The 16,554-nt window shown below is 34.0% G+C and overlaps 1 protein-coding gene across 4 annotated transcripts; it reads right to left on the reverse strand.

Annotated features, from left to right (window-relative positions):
* Positions 1-449: 449 nt before the first annotated feature.
* LOC114872578 lies at positions 450-16,397 on the reverse strand. Of its 4 annotated transcripts, none has more exons than XM_046285272.1 (29): positions 16,222-16,397; positions 14,771-15,241; positions 14,119-14,463; positions 13,819-13,990; positions 13,371-13,649; positions 12,577-13,293; positions 12,013-12,453; positions 11,129-11,269; positions 10,684-11,040; positions 9,719-10,468; positions 9,317-9,408; positions 9,103-9,251; positions 8,903-9,013; positions 8,069-8,413; positions 7,721-7,935; positions 7,516-7,628; positions 7,284-7,428; positions 7,053-7,153; positions 6,798-6,973; positions 6,355-6,641; positions 6,083-6,290; positions 5,829-6,012; positions 4,739-4,951; positions 4,401-4,526; positions 3,637-3,798; positions 3,149-3,298; positions 2,806-3,037; positions 2,497-2,676; positions 450-2,253 (listed from the first exon to the last, which is right to left on the reverse strand). In XM_046285272.1, the coding sequence occupies exons 1-29, from the start codon at positions 16,291-16,293 to the stop codon at positions 2,117-2,119; spliced, it is 7,071 nt and encodes a 2,356-aa protein (XP_046141228.1). In that variant the 5' UTR covers positions 16,294-16,397; the 3' UTR covers positions 450-2,116. The 4 variants fall into 4 exon arrangements, with proteins under 4 accessions (XP_046141228.1, XP_029035749.2, XP_029035740.2 ...); XM_029179916.2 differs by having other exon boundaries at positions 12,013-12,099; positions 12,187-13,293; XM_029179907.2 differs by having other exon boundaries at positions 12,013-13,293.
* Positions 16,398-16,554: the final 157 nt, after the last annotated feature.

A 16,554-nucleotide genomic window follows, 5' to 3' on the forward strand; every position in this document is an offset into this window, starting at 1 on the left:
ATTAGGTAGAAAATTTCTTCAAAACTTTTCAAAATTATTATTGTTCTTAAAATTATTTTACCAGTGAAAGATTCGTACAAAACAATTAATTTGATAAGTATTTTTGGTGAAAAAACGGCAGGACCGATCTATTCTTTTTTTAGTATTTTAAAGAAAATATTTTCATTCAAAAATGAAACTGTAAATTATATAATTTAATTTCCATTATTAATTTTCTAATTTTTTAATCGTTTTTCACTTTAATTAAGGCACTTTTATTGCAGGCATAGCATACATTTAATATAAAATTTCTTTTATTTTCTATACAATTTATAAACTATTTTTAAAACATAGTTCTGATATTCAAATTAAAATAATAAAGCAGGATATACGTATTCGAACACATAAAATGAATCAATGTTCAAGCAATATCTGTGCAATTTATTCAAATGAATGATAAAAAAATGTAATTTCATTTTATATTTTGTTCAAATTTAATCAAATAAGGATACAAGAGAAGGTGTCGTGTTTTTTAATCAGACCAGAACACGGATTGTATTATGCCTAAATTAAGAGTATTCGGGTTAGACTTAATGTTAAGTTTTGTGTTAAGCGTATTTTTGGTCGACATTCCCTTAATTGTAAGACGTTTATAAATTGCACGAACAGTGTTACGTAGATTTGCGTGTTTTCGTTCAATTTCACTTGCGTGAGATTCCGTTTTATTCATTCGATTCCATCCAGAATAGTTTCGCGACGATCGTCATTCATTTTTGCGACAAATCACGAGGCGATGATCATTGAAATAGATAAACAATGATTTCTTTAAAATCGTGATTTTATCACAAAAATGAGGGATTCAGTGTATCTGATTGAACGATCGACAGCTCAATTCTCCTTTTTTACCATTAGTGTTTCTATAATTAATCAATTTTTAAAATAAAACATGGATTTGTCAATTTATAGAAGGTACTGAATTTTTCAAATCGAATGAAAAATAAATGGGAAATATTTTTTAATTATTATACCATTTACATCGTTAATCAAGTATCACTTTTGAGGTCTGGTTTTGCACTTTGAAAGCATTTTATATTACATTTTTATCACTGACCAATTTTTTTGTCAGTAAACAATTTTTTACTTGAAAGTTTTAATAGTATATAAAATTTTGAAAATGTCCTATTGAAATATTAATTTTTTGTAGAATATTAATGAATGTTATTGTGATAATCATGATAAGCAAAATTTTGGTGAGAAGGTAAATATCATGAATTTTTTAATTCACATTGCAATCATGGTGGTAGTTTTTGTTTTAACAAATATAAACAAGTGTAACTGCGTAACTGCCAGTGTTACAACAACGTCAATAAGAGAAATTATTTACGGGTCAATTTAGCTGTCGATCGATCAACCTAATTTAACAAACGTACAACGATTTCAATGATAATGTTATAGGATTTTTGTAATCTCATAACGTAGGTCGCCGAAACATTTCGTTTTAATTGTTCATATGTCGATTTTATTATAAAAAGCGAATCAACATTTTCATTTTACAGCTTTTTTGTTTTCTATCCGATCGAATGTGTTGGGACTATTGTACATAAATAGGCTCGAACATGTAACAGCAACAAGACAGCAATTACAATTATTGTAGAAACGATGATGTCTTATGAAATAAACTACAGATTAATGGACGTTTCTTCAAGGCGTGTTCTTTGTGGCATCACAACATCAAAAGCATGTAGAATCTAATTTAAGGTAATTAAGGTTATTATTTGAATATGATTTTGTCTTCTAATAATTTCCTCCAAATTCTTCTATTCTTTAGTTTTATTTTGAAGAATATAAGTAAAATAGTATTCTTTTTATAGGCATCCAGTATTTATGATTTACATTTATTCTATCTAATTTCAAACATATTTTAGAGCACAAAAGTGTGTTTGTATAACTTTCGAAGGATTAATATTATTTGAATACGTAATAATAGTACGAAGAAAAATAGAAATGGTGATTCTCTATGTTAACTTATATATATCTATAAAAATATGATTTCAGATGATTAAGTATTGAGCTATCACTGAACATGTAATAAGTAATTAATTTTTCCAGTAAAAGTGTACTGAGATTTTGCAAAGCTTTATCTTCCTGAAAGAGATTCTTTGATCTTCTGTTCGATCCATCGACGATAGTGAGAAACTCGAACATATACACCAGGTTTATTGGCTTTTCCACAATGTTGACCCCAGCTGGTAATTCCATATAACGTGAAAGCTCCTATATGGAAAAATGAGTTTTAATAATTCGATTCATTTCATTTCGATTTTATATTATTCATTTAACCTTTGGACAGTGGAGTCTTTTTTAAACGAAAGAGTTTCATATGTTAGAAGAATAATTTTTAGGACAGTGTAAAATTTAGAAAATGAAAATAATATGATATACGAAATTAAATTAAAATTAGGGCTGTCTCCATGGTCCAAGGGTTAACATATTGTTCATTTCTTAATATTTCATTACCATTATGATAACATGCCAAAGGTCCACCAGAGTCTCCATCACAGGTGTCAATGCCCTCCTCAAGATATCCAGCACACACCATTCCGTCACTAATTGCACCAACACCATAAATGTGTTCGGCACGACACACTGATTGATCCAATAATGGTACCCAACCATATCTTAGATCTTTGGAATGAGCTGTAACATTAGAACAATATATTATATTTTTGACTTCAATAGAAAAACGAAAAACTATAAAATTAAAATCAATTATCAGGTAGATAATATTTCTTTATAGCTGAAAATTATTTAAATTACAAAGTTTACCTGATTTTCCAGTCTCAATGCTACCAAATCCACTGATGGTGCAATTAAGACCTGGTGGATACTCAGTATTTTCGGTTGGTAAACAAATTGGCATAATATTCTTGCCCAGAGGAATTCCTCGTCCTTTTAACAACACAACAGCAATATCGTTGTTCATTCTATGTCCTTTACGAAAATCTTCGTGTATGTAATAGTCCTCGATATTGGCTTCAACTTCTGTCCCTTCATCTATCTAACAGGTATTTATCATCGTCATTATTAATAATATTAATTGTAATAATAAAAGATTCTTTGTAAAATTTCTATTCGCATTACTTTAATTTATTATTGCAATCTTAATTACCTCTGTGTTGTAATCCCCAGCTCGAACGAAGTAAGTCCCTTTATTGTACCCTTGCAGGCAATGAGCAGCAGTAAGTACATGCAAAGGTGAGAGAACCACTGCACCACACCAATGGTTTGATCTGCTGTGTCCACGAACACGAATACTCGCCTGTCAATTATTCAAAAATTGAAGAAAGTGATAGGGAATTTCAAATGCAACGAAAATTGTGGTATTTTACAGGAATACAATGCAAAATCTGTCAACCTTACAATATGAATTGTTTTAGATCTTGGCAAACTTTTTTTCTTCTTAAGGAAAAATGTTTAAAGCTGCATCCAGGTTGTGAAATAAAAAATCACAGAGCCGAAACAAAAGATTGAAAAATTTAAACAGAGTAGATTATAAAATCTTGCTAAACAATTTTCAAATTTATAGAAGTCATAAATGTTATAAAAAATGTTCTAATAATTTTATCTTATCTATTAAGTATAGAAAAATTAGTTTACCTGCCAAGGATAGGTGCCTTTAGGTGCAATGGAACCATGCACCACCTTTTCGAATATAAAACCGTCATCTTCATTGAAATCTTTTAGTCGTTTGCCGCAGTGCGAAGGAAGTATGTCGTTGATGTTCGTCTCTGGCACATCCGTCACTGTCTGCCAGTATAACTGCAATTATCGATTCTATACTTGCATTCGTAGATTAGATGGGCAAAGGGGATGATCGAGGTCAAGGAATGAAGTAAACAAGCCTCATAATCGTTGTGCAATCTCATCTTTTATTGAACTAATAAGTATTCTATCGATCGTTTACAAAATCTCTCGACAGCTTGCTATTACAACATACTAAACTGTTAAGTAGTTTCTATAATAATTGCACTTCATTGTCCTGCCCTGGTGCCTTTAAATATTTCTTAAAACTAAGATTAAGTAGCTTCGTACAGAACATCGTTAAAACTTATAAAAAATTACACTATATTAAAAAAACAAGAAATATAGAATTCTACTTTTAGTATTACCTAAAGAAACGAAAGATTTCTGTAGTTGTCTCTTTTTTTATACCTATTCTTTTCTAAGGTGGGAATTAGAGTACTAATTAGGTGGACTCGTAATAGTAGTATTATTATCGTAAAGCAAAAAATTTCCTAATTCTCAATTTGTTAGTAACACAGCCATTACCACAATCTGTTTTAAAGGATTTGATTGAACAAATAGCTAGACTATTGTCTTGAAATTCGTGCACTTCGTCGAAGAAGAATGTTTCGATTTACCTCGGAATCATCAATGTCTCCAGGTGTACAAATTACACCTGCGTCCTCGTCGTGATTGCAATTATGCTGGCCCCAGTGGTTGTGGTCGCAACGATACAGCTGTGTCTCGTTTCCCAAACAGTAAACCTTGTTTTGGAGAAAAATTAGATTTAAAATAATAATTTTAAATAGTACACTGTTGGACATCAAATCATTCAGCCATTAATTGAAAACCGCAAGAAAATTTAACGTACACAAAGTTGATGTTGAAAGAATTAGTTATAAAATACAGAAGTAAATAAGTATGACAAAATTAAAATTGCAAAAAGCATTAATTGAAGTATATTTGTGAAACTTACTTCGTCCAGCCAGATTGGTCCCTCTCCTGGTCCAAAGAAGCCATCTTTCTTAGCAATAGCTCGTCCACCATATCCTAAGGATCTGCAAATCACTGCTGCTGTTGCATTCGAGAAATCGTCATCGCAAACAGTGCCCCAAATACCATGATGACGAACCTCCACCCTTCCCTCGAGACGGGAACTTCCGTTTACTAGACGGATTTCAAAAGGCGCCTAAAATGATCAACTTTGGATTAAAAGCAGACCAAGTAAACCAAAACCTTTGTCTACTTTTATATTATATTGATTTAGAAACTCATATTATTTATAAGTAATTGTAAAATTAATTTTGTAAAACAATTTTGCATTCGAAAGTACTGCAATACTTTAGCTTTTTGCTATTAAAAGAGGTATTTTTTTAATTGCTTGTTACTTCTATGTATGTAGAGCTATGGATATAATATTGGCGCCATAAGAAGCGGGAGATCTTCCTGTTTAAAATGCCGTTGGTTTCATGTCGATACGACTTCCGGTTCCTGAGATATCGTCATTTGAAGAGGACCATAATTTTTCGCAGTTTGAGTATCTCCTTCTCACTCCCACCTTGGTCCAGTGACCTACTTTCGCACCGCGCAGGCGCACGCGGTTTGTTTACTTGTAGTACTACGCGCGTACGCACTTCGCGGAAAAAATGTAGGTCAACTCTCATTCATAATTCGGCCCGCATAAGGGAAAACTTTGACGGGCTGTATCTCGGGAACGGGTTGAGATATCGACGTGCAACCAATTGCGTTTTCATCAGAGTATATTTCTCTATTTTTTGAAGTAATTATTTTTGATAAATCTTCATGTATCAAAATTTTTATTCTTGGCTGGATGTCATTGGGATTGCTGATAACTTGCACCACGAGTTCAATATAATCGAATAATTGTAAAAAACGTAATTAAGTAAAATTTTATGTAATATTATCAAAATTTTGTAAGATAGCAAGTAGAAAGTTTCAGTTGACATAAAAGTAAACATCTAAAGTAGTTATTATGATGAACAAAAATTTGGTTAATAATTCTTTTGTTAGTACAAGCTTTTAATTATCTACATTATATTACTCACGTCACAGTGTTCAGAATTCTCATCAGAACCATCTGCACAGTCGACGACTTCGTCACATATGAATGCGGTTGGTATACACATTGGACTATTGTCACATTTCCAATGACCATCTTGGCAACTGTCCACCGCTGTCTTGCAAATAACACCCACTGCTTCTTCTGGTTCACAATTGTGTACACCCCATCTGTAAAAGAAATTGATAATTCATCAATAATTGAACGTTTTATTTTATTGTTTCTTTAAATTAAAATTACCCATCAAAGTCGCATTCACGTAGAGTAGTCTCATTTCCTCGACATCTCAATTGATCAACCATAAATCTTGTCGGTGGATCTAGATTGCCATAAAATCCTCCTGGTCTAACTTCCAAAGCACCAAGAACAAAGCCAAGTTCTTTGCAAATCACATCAGCATCAATCATTCCAAAACCATCATCACAAACTTGACCCCATACGCCCAAAACTGAAAATTGTTACATTAGAAAATTAATTTCTTCTTCATTTTCATCATTTTTAAATTAACTTACTTTTCACTTCAATTCTGCCTTCGTGATTATTTTCTGAACCAGCCAATCGAATGTCATAATCCAAATTTTCTACAGTACAAATACTTTCATCGCTACGATCGTTGCAATCATTCTTCCCGTTGCATACTTTCGTTTGGTTTATACATTTACGATTTTCACAGACGAACATTCCTTCGCAGTTTATGCTTCTTTCTTTCATTTCATAGTAATCGTATTCTTTGTTTGGTTTCAGTGCTCCAGTCATTCCTACGTTGCTGTCGCTCAACAGACAAACATTTCCTGCCGTCCTGAACAGAGACAAAATGGATGGATTAAATTTCTTAAGTAAGAAAATAATTATATATTTTTTTTAATTAGAAACATTAACAAGCTTTAATTTTTTTTAATATCGATTAGATGTCAACTTTATTGTTATTAATTTTTATAAAAAGAATTTTATGTACTTATGTGCGAAAGATCGACAGGTGAAATCAGCCTCCTTGCATCTAAGTGCACACGTTTTCAATGGTGTGTTCAACCACTTTTGAACATCGTGTCCTTCCAGTTTCTGTTTAGAGTATTTTTGGAATAAATCCATGTGCGAAACGCAAGACTTTTCATCTGCGCCATTTGTACAATCCTTAAATGAATTAATCAATATTTATTCTATTCTTTACTGTTAACATTTTCGAAGTAATCAATTATAAAGTATAACATACCTCTTCTCCATCGCAAACCCATGGTGATGGAATGCATTCTCCTGGCATGCATTCGAAATGCTTAGGTTTGCATTTGCCAGTTAAAAGAGACTTTGGAGAACCTAACAAAATTATCATATCATTAATCTTTTGCAATCTACACCTTAATTACCAATTCTCCTAATTACTTTGCAAATTTCTACCACAAAAGTAATATTATTATTGTATAATAAAATTTGTTATAAACCGTACCAACATTTCCACAAGGGGGAATATCACAATATTCCCTTTCACCACCTGGCCCCGTGAAACACCATGGTCTAGACTCCCTATTCGGATTTGGATTTCTACAATAATTGTGAGTTTTCAATTTTTCTCTGATCTCTCGATTGACTACCTGCAATACCAAAATCACATCAACATTATTAAATCAAATCTGGAAGAATCTAGAAAATGAAGAATATGAAATAATATTGAGACTAACGTTTACTGTAAGTGGATGAGCAACTTTTGGATCACTCCATGGAAGACATTCTTTCCCTGTTGCTGTAACATTTGCATTTCCGGCATACTGACTTCCTTTCCCGTAAATGCAGCCTGGAAAAATTATTCAAAAATACAAGAATGCCATGTAACTAATGATAGAGGTAGAATTAATAAGTAAAGGGTGTTAATTAAATGGCTCTTACCAATGTCGTCGTAAGGTCTCTTGCAAATGTACGAATGACCCTTAGAAGACGAGGCACAATCTTCTGTGTCCCAAAAGAAGTAATCAGCAACGCAAATTGAATCTGGCCTCTCGTGACACGGAAATTTGCGCTTCATTACCAAGCAGAGAGGACGAGATCCCACGAATGGAGGAACCTTCTTATCTTCCATCCAACCTGGCCACCATTTGGTAAATCTACATTCATTAAATTCATGTAAATGTTTTATAAAAATCAATGAAAGATCACTATAAAATTTAAATCCCATAAAAAAATTAAATACTTTAACACAGAAGGAAGTAAGATCTCTGCAAAATAAAATTGTTTCACCTGAATTTCGCTCGAGAGGAATCCTCCCACAGCCAGAGGGTGCGATTCAGGGTAGTAAAACCAACGCCGGAAGTCATAATCGAGGCAACTTCCGGTTGCTGTTGCACCAACCACTCGGAGATGAAATCGTTTTCTGCCTGGCTGGTGATGTCAATAAGCCGTGACTGTTTCTGGCTGCAGTAACTCAACGCTTCAGCGTGATTTAATCCGCTATCAGGATCCGCCAAGTGATAACAGTTTCCTTCGTATGGTAACTCGTCCTTATGGCAATGAGCTACACGATTTAACGCGCATCTCACGCCTATTGCGTCTCTTTCCACTCGACATTCTTGTACGTGTGTGAATCTGGTAATTATTAAAGGAATATTAGCTATGTACAATTAGTAGGCTAAAAATTAGTATATATTTCCAGAAATATGTGGGCAATTTTAATAACCAAAAGTAACTTAAAATAACTATAGATTTATTATATCATCTGGTAAATAATTTGCCTAATTATGAATCTAATTTTAGTCCGATAAATCACAATTAGCAGAAACTCTAAAATTTAATTGTCTTCTACTGCAATAATTCCAGTTCGAACCTAACATTTGCAAATAATAATTGCACTGTGATTCATAAAACACAAAGTTAGAGATGCATTTCGTTAACGAGCAATTAAATTTCTTAATTCGGGATTGTATTTCCAAGAATCGCAGCTTGTAATGGAATCAATGATATGTGAAATCTTTACTTAGAATCTCGTTAACGTCAGAGGAATTTTTATTGATCGATTAAATGAACTATTATGTTTATGAATCATCCCAATCATGGTTCATGATCATGGTGCCTTACTTGCATGATTGGAACTTGGCCTCGTCACCTTGACACGAGACAGTGTTTGCTGCGATCCAAGTTGGCACACCATTTCGATTGTTCCTTCCTTGCCATGCCATTTCAGCTCCTCTGTAAACAGTAAAAATATTTTCTAATTTCTTATTTCTCTACTAATACTGAAATTACTTAAATTGTATAATTATAGAAATATGAAATACCTGACGTAACCGAGTTGTTTGCATACAACATGTGCTTCTTTTAAACTCCAGCTGTTTCTCGAATCACAAACAATTCCCCAGCCAGGATTCATCCCTTGAACTTCGACATAGCCGTCGTGTGGACCCGAACCACCCCTAAGTCGAACCACCTAATTATAAAATATCAGGATATGAATAAAATTTTTAAAAAATAATCCTCATAAACAATCCTCACCTGACCGGAAATTGGTGTTGGTATAGTAACTTTCTTCGAGTGATCCAATGGTTCAACTGGTGGTATGTAATAAGATGGAAATGGTGGTTCCTCTGAAAAACAATATTCATAATTCGTCAAATTTCCATCACATGAAAATTATTTCAATATACATACCATATCACTTCATCAAATTCCACATACAATAAATTGAATTTAATAGAAAAAGAAAAATTATAAACAAGGAGTATGTTATTGCAGTTTTTAAATCGTTTATAAGCCCAATGTTAATTCTTTCTTCCGAGTGCACTTCATGCCAAAAGCAAATTAATTATGCAAGAAATTAATAATAAACTTACCCTCCTATTGTAGCATTTCACAGAAATATCTGAAATCGAACAATAATTAACATAGTAGACTTACCATTTTCAAATGGAGCAGCTTCGATATTGAACAAATCTACGTCAACTTTCTTCTTATTAATCTTCATGATCACAGAAGATTCAGTGGTGGTCTTAGTATTATTATCAAAAACCAATACTGGCTTCCATATTTCTTTATCGACTAAAACATCCACATCGTAATCATAATCAGAATTAAAATCTTTTGGATTATCTGTTGTCTCTTCAATGGACACAGTAGGCACATTTGGATCCATTGTTGCAAAAACTTTATTCCCAGTTCTTGAGACACTTTTTAGAGGAACTGTTGAATCCTCAAAATTTGTCTGAGTGGTACTATCGATGGAATCAGTCAAATTTGGACGACCACTGGTTGGTTTGAAATTATTTATTGGAACTCTAGGATATTGCCTGTTTGGTGTTACAGGAGTTGTTAAGGGTTGCTCAGGACGCTTAGAAGTAGTAATTGATGGGTATTGATTAATATTCGGTGAGGTAAAATTTGGAAAATGTAGAGAACGATTTGGAGGTGAATAAGGGGGTGGTTGAAGTTCTGTCGATGGTAGAATTGGATATTGCCATCCAATTGGAAAAGTAGAATTTAAACGAGGAGGCCTGGGAGGTGGTTGCAAATTTGTAGCTGGCACAGCTGGATAATAAATGTCAACCCTTGAAATATTTGTGAAAAATGGAAAAATTAATGATTGATTAATTGGGTAGGGTGGAGGCTGAAGATTGACTGATGGTACGGCCACGCGGTGGTAATCGGAACCTGTTAAATTAATTATCAATTATTAAATTAAGAAATAATTAGAGAAAAGGTATTATTAGAGAAAATGGAAATCTATTTTTCTAATCAATAAATATTCCAAAATTATTTATATAATTCAATATAAATGAAAAACAATAGATCTCCAATAATAATTTAAAATTCTTGCAATTAATTCTTAAATTTTTCTCTGAACATTTATTAAAAATAAATATTACCAGAACCATTTAAATCTCCAAAGCCAGAAGATGCATTCAACGGATAATGTTTAGGAGTCCTATGACCCTGTCTATAAATTGACGATTCGTTATCAGGCGTGTAATATGGTGGTTGAAGAGCCAATGACGGTATCTGATCAAAGATAGGTGTGTGAGAATCAATATAAATGTTCTGATCAATTTTACGAGATTCATTCAAACGAGGGATGTCGTTTGGTCTATAGGTATTTATTTTTGAGTGACCCTGGTTTACTTCAATTCCTTTTGTGATAAAGTGAGCTCTTGTACCATTTATGTCCACGTATATGTTACTTGGGTACAGAGGCTTTGATGAATTATATGTACCACCTTTAACACCTGCAAAAAAATGTCATTTAAAAAGTGAAAATTGGAGAGATGCTTGACACAAGCCATAAACTTATTAAAGTATGTCACGTTTACACACCTAGTCGGTGTTGTCTCTTATTATGTTCCAATATATTTGGTTTTGAAGGCCATAGATTTAACTTCGTATCCACTGCTCTGTCAGTCGTATTTAGATTAATATTAGTTCTATTTCCCCTTTTGTCGTCTTCGTTAGCAACACCTAAAAGAGATGAAACTATAACTATCTAATACTTATTATACTTATCAACTTGGAGCTATTAATTTCATAAAAATTAAGGAAACACCCACCAGAACAATGTTACCTGAACAGTTTCATTCAGAAATTATAAGATATTAAAATAATCGTATTACCTTTTTGTAATTAATTAATTAACAGGATATCTGCATCTTCATTGATCCAAAATAAGTATCAGCTTTTTCTTAGAGTAATTAACTCAATTTACTAATTACTTTTATTTACAGTTGTGGATGTTTCTTACGATTCTAAGATTTAAAGTCCCTTTTTAATTCACAATGCAACAAACCAACCTTCATGCACTTTTTCAAAAATTGCACGAAGCACATATTTTAAAACGACCCAACATGCTTTGCAGGCAAAAATCAAAATGCAGAAAAAATATGAAAATGGAAGGAAAATAGCTAAAATTCAATATATTCACTTACAAATAAAATAATAATAAATAAAATACGATTCTACAAAATGGTAGAAATACTATGTGTATATTATTTAAAAAATATAATATTCCAATATTTCGGAACCAAATTAAAATTTTTTGTTTTCAAACTTTTTTTCTTTTCAATACAAAAGGTTTGAACCCAATTATCAAACTATCCACCTTTTGTTAATAAATTTTATTAAAAGTATTAATATACCACCATGTATATTATTAGTAATCAATCTATGATCCATATAATAAACAGAAAAATAAAGTTAAAAATCACCTTGATCCCATCGTCGATTAGATGACGAAGGCATCTGCGATTGTCCTGGACTCAACTGGCTCCAGCTGCTAGGAATTAGTCTACTTCCTGTCGGAGTAGGTTTTGTCCAATTCGTTTTATTTTGCATCACCTGAGTATTTAAATTCGACTCATTGTCAGGCAACTGGTAATTACCATCCACATAAAAATTCTGTCCAGGTGGAGGCACTGGATGCGAGAACCCAGGATTCGTCCTTCCATATTCCTGTCTATTAGGAGTGAACTCCTGACCATTTCTCCTATTCCCAGGTACGTTACTTCCAGTATTCGAATAATCAAATCTTCCAGTAGGATCCTGTCTCTGACCAAAAGGAACTTGAGTCTGCTGATCAGTTTCTCCAGACCCATCATGGTAGTAAGGTCCATGATGACGATGGTCATGGGGATACTGTGAAGCAGAATCTTCTCTTCGATCCCCTCTACTAGGATCAACAGGAAGTTGAGTCTGTTCATCAGTTTCTCCAGATCCATCATGGTAGTAAGGTCCATGATGACGATGGTCATGGGGATACTGTGAAGCAGAATCTTCTCTTCGATCCCCTCTACTAGGATCAACAGGAACTTCAGTTCGCTGATCAGTTCCTCCAGATCCATCATGGTAATAAGGTCTGTGATGATGATGATGATGATCATGATGATACCCAGAAGTATGGTGCCAGTTTCCTTGAGGAGTTTCTGGACTGGGTCTTTGGGGATATGGAGAAGGTTGCTGAGTTTCAGTATTTATATTGGGATCATAAGTTGGATTGTGTGGATAATAATGATGTTCGTGATGATGGTGATGGTGTCCACTCTGATCATTGGTTCCATGATTATGGTGCCATTGTGGATAACTTGGGAGTGTTGATTGATCCCAACGATCGTGTTCCTTGTGTGTATGTTCATCATTGTCTGCATAGTGCAAGCTACCATCGTTGTGTCCATGAGTGCCATGATGACGACCGTGAGAATAAGGTGGTGTGGGAGTGGTCCAGGTAGATGGTTTCAAGCTTGGTATCCAAGTAGGTCTCAGAGAATCCCAGTCTGTTCCTGAAGGTTTTGCAGTCGTCCATGTGCTGGGCTTCCAGCTTGGTCTCGAGGTTGGTCTTAATGACTCCCAGTCAGTTTCTGGAGGAGCTGTGGTTGACATGGGATAAGTTGGGAGTCCAGGTGACGGGGTACCTGGGTGCATCCAAGGTGGTCTTGATCCTGGATGACTTTGAGAGGCCCAAGGTGGATTTGTTGTTGTACCAATTGGTTTATCTATGCAAAATATTATTAGTTCTTCTATGATATTTTGATAAATTTTAATTAAATTGAAGTACGTGTTGGTTAATTACTTTCATTACAGCTAGGTACATTATAGGGCCAATCACAAACGGATATCGCAGGGTTGAATGCCGTTCCAGGGCCACAATCCATGATGAAAGTTCCTCCATGGTCACATTGGAGGAACTTCTTGCATGTTTCCGGATGAGGCAAATATCCCGTATAACCCGGGGGACATTTAATCTGATTTATTGGCGGCTTTTGGTTGTATCCTGGTTTTTTATATTCGTAATCTTCGTATTCGGGAGGATGCCATGGCGTTGTGTTTTCTTCTTTAGGTATTAAAGCATCTGGTGGAATAGAAATTTTAGTATTACTGATCGAACATTTTTTACTGTTTAGAAATACTAAGATATTATATCCTATGCTACGTTAATGATAAAGAATAATAAATTATAATTTTTATTATAATTTAATTCTAAATCAATGGAGTCTCATTAAATGCTTAATTTTCATTACCTTCGCAACCCCTTACGTTGCGAGGCCAATCGCAAACGCTGATAGCAGGATTAAAGACAGTGCCAGGGCCACAGTCCATGATATACGTTCCACCATGGGCACATTGCAAATATTTTGTACAATTCGAGGGATGGGGTAGCATCCCTGTTAAATAAGGTGGACATTGTGGTTCCTGTAATAAAAGCTTAATATCATTAAAAAAAATACAAATCTTTAAATCTACCTATTATTAACCAAGTCGTATTATAATAATCTAACATGAAAAATAAAGAAATGAAACCTAATTATTTTTAAACTAACTTGTAATCGTTCATTTTTCAGATGGCCACCTGATGACAATGGTTCCTGTTTCCCTGATGACTCCAAATGGTCGTTTGTTGGAAAATCAGCCACTTCTCCTCCATAACACTTGACTTTGTGTGGAAAATCGCATTCCAAAGTGTCTGGGTTGAAAAGGGTACCAGGAGCACAAGGCTGGACGAAAGCTCTGCCATTCCAGCAGTTCACGAAGAACTTGCAATCTGGAGGATATACGAATTGGCCAGTCGAGTCGGAATCTGGACACTGGACACCAGTTTTGGGGTCATATCGGGCCACTATGGATTTTGGTTTCGGTGAGAGGAGAATTTCTTCTTTTCGAGGTTTCTGGAAAAATGAAGATAAGTACAACAATATTAATACATACATATTTCATAATAAAAAAAAATTTTAATATTCTACAACTAATTTCAAGTGAACGAATATTCCGTAATAGAAATTTATTTTTGAAAAGATAAAAAACTGATAGAGCACAATATTTTAAGTAAGTTTTCTTATAAATTTTTTGATACTATTTCTATTTTATTTATTTAAAATTCTAACTAATAATTTTGTATGATCGATGCTTCAATTTACACTTATTTTAAATTTTTCACAATTTTCCATTTTCTACAAAAAAGTAAAGTTATATTACCGTGCTATCTGGAGGTATTCCTTCATAAAATTCCTGATCATTCTTTATTTTCGACTGCGAGTCTTTTCCCTCAGGAATTTTCTGCTTCTTCCATTTTTCCTCCTGCTTATGAGAATCACTCGGTTTTGAAGGGAACCTTTGGTTCTCTTGTTGTTCAAATTGACTGTATTCCAAGGGATAATCTTTATTTTGTTCGAAATTCGTTGGAGTTTGTCGGTCACTACTAAGCTCGGTTCTCTGTTCAATTTCACTTCCAGGATTCTTTTTCCAAGGACTCCAGTTCTTCGTTCCAGTATCCACGAGGAAAGGTTCCCTTGGTATCGGATCATCTGGATCCAGTTGCCATTTTGGAGAACGCGATGGATCGGATTCTTCGTTGGAATCGATGTCATCTTTATCTGAAGAATACCATGGGAGAACTTGTTCTCGTCGTTTTGGTCGCTTTGTTGTCGCTTCTTTAGGATCGTAGATCTACGTGCAAGTATAAGAACAAATAATTAAAAGCAAAACAAAATATCAATTTTAAATTCCAATTTCTATAATGTTCTAGTAGGTATAAAATGTGCTATGCATGGTTGAGGTAGAATGAATTAACTATTTTTATGAATTATGTTTCACTGCAGACACACATGTCATTAAATTATTAAACTATTTTACATCTCACGTAGTTAAAAATAGATGCACTTTAAATAAAATAGTACGGTAAGTTTGATTATTATTTTCTAAGAACACAGTATTAAACATCTCGTACACTAATTTCGAATACTAAAACAAACACTGACACTGCAAACAGCATTGCGCGAAATCGAACATTATTGCAGAACATAACTCATTACACGTATATTTCATTCTAATTTATTACAATTTACCAACAAACGAACATCTGTATTTTAAAACTGAACCGTCACTAAAAAGCACAATTAGAAACGTTCCACGTTACATCATTCTTATGTTTCAATTATTGCAGTACACATTCCTCGCCTTTATCATCCATCTTATCAGCTGTTATCTCATTGATACATATTAATAAGATTTTGTTTTCCTACCGTACCACTCAGTCAAAATAATAACTATGTAAAACGTTTAAATCTTAATAAATTTTATTTTTTTGCAAATTTGTAAAAATTTCTGTCTTTATAAGTTCAAATCGAAAAAATTTAACAACTAAGCATCACAAAATATAATTCACAATTTTAAATTAAAGCAGTTCTTTTCCACCACCTTTTCTAACAGTAAACTTCAATAAAACCTTCTTAAAAAATCAGTCCTCCCAAAAGCTTAATAGATAAAAATTCTTATGTCAAAAAAAAGCAATAAAAGGAAAATAATCCTGGAGCAATGTTTGTTCGTGAAATAGTATAACTAATTCAGATTCTATCCATTTCAGGGTCTAACCCGCGGAACCGCCTATCTATGAAGCGATCAAGCAGACATCAAATAGGAGCACGTACCGCGTGAACGAAACCAGCGACGGCACAAAAAAGAGCAAGAACGACGAAGAAACGATCGCGTCGCGACATCATCCTCGACGTCTTGACGGTACTGCAAGCATCGCGACGCACTGTTCTCGTTTTTCCTGTAAAACCGAGTCCGATCGCGATCGGCTCCGCGTTACCCAGAAACGCCAGATAGCTGGTGTTCCTTAAGGAAAACATACGTTGGTTCGAGGAAAAGAAAGGGTTATCTGGCGCGGAGGTCGAGGGTCGAGCAGAAAGATTACGAGAAGAAGCGAGCTGGAAGATCGGTATTTCAACGAGTGCAATAACGATGACGAGATACTCGTA

This window comes from Osmia bicornis, chromosome 3 (genome assembly GCF_907164935.1).
Source record: "Osmia bicornis bicornis chromosome 3, iOsmBic2.1, whole genome shotgun sequence".
Lineage (NCBI taxonomy): Eukaryota > Metazoa > Arthropoda > Insecta > Hymenoptera > Megachilidae > Osmia > Osmia bicornis.

Coding starts and splice junctions, on each gene's coding strand:
- LOC114872578 (XM_029179907.2), bottom strand. CDS start 16,293: ATGATGTCGCGACGCGATCGTTTCTTCGTCGTTCTTGCTCTTTTTTGT. Junction 7,936..8,068: donor TCCTCTCGAGCGAAATTCAG/GTGAAACAATTT, acceptor TAATGAATGTAG/ATTTACCAAATGGTGGCCAG. Junction 3,299..3,636: donor AAGGCACCTATCCTTGGCAG/GTAAACTAATTT, acceptor AATAATTGACAG/GCGAGTATTCGTGTTCGTGG.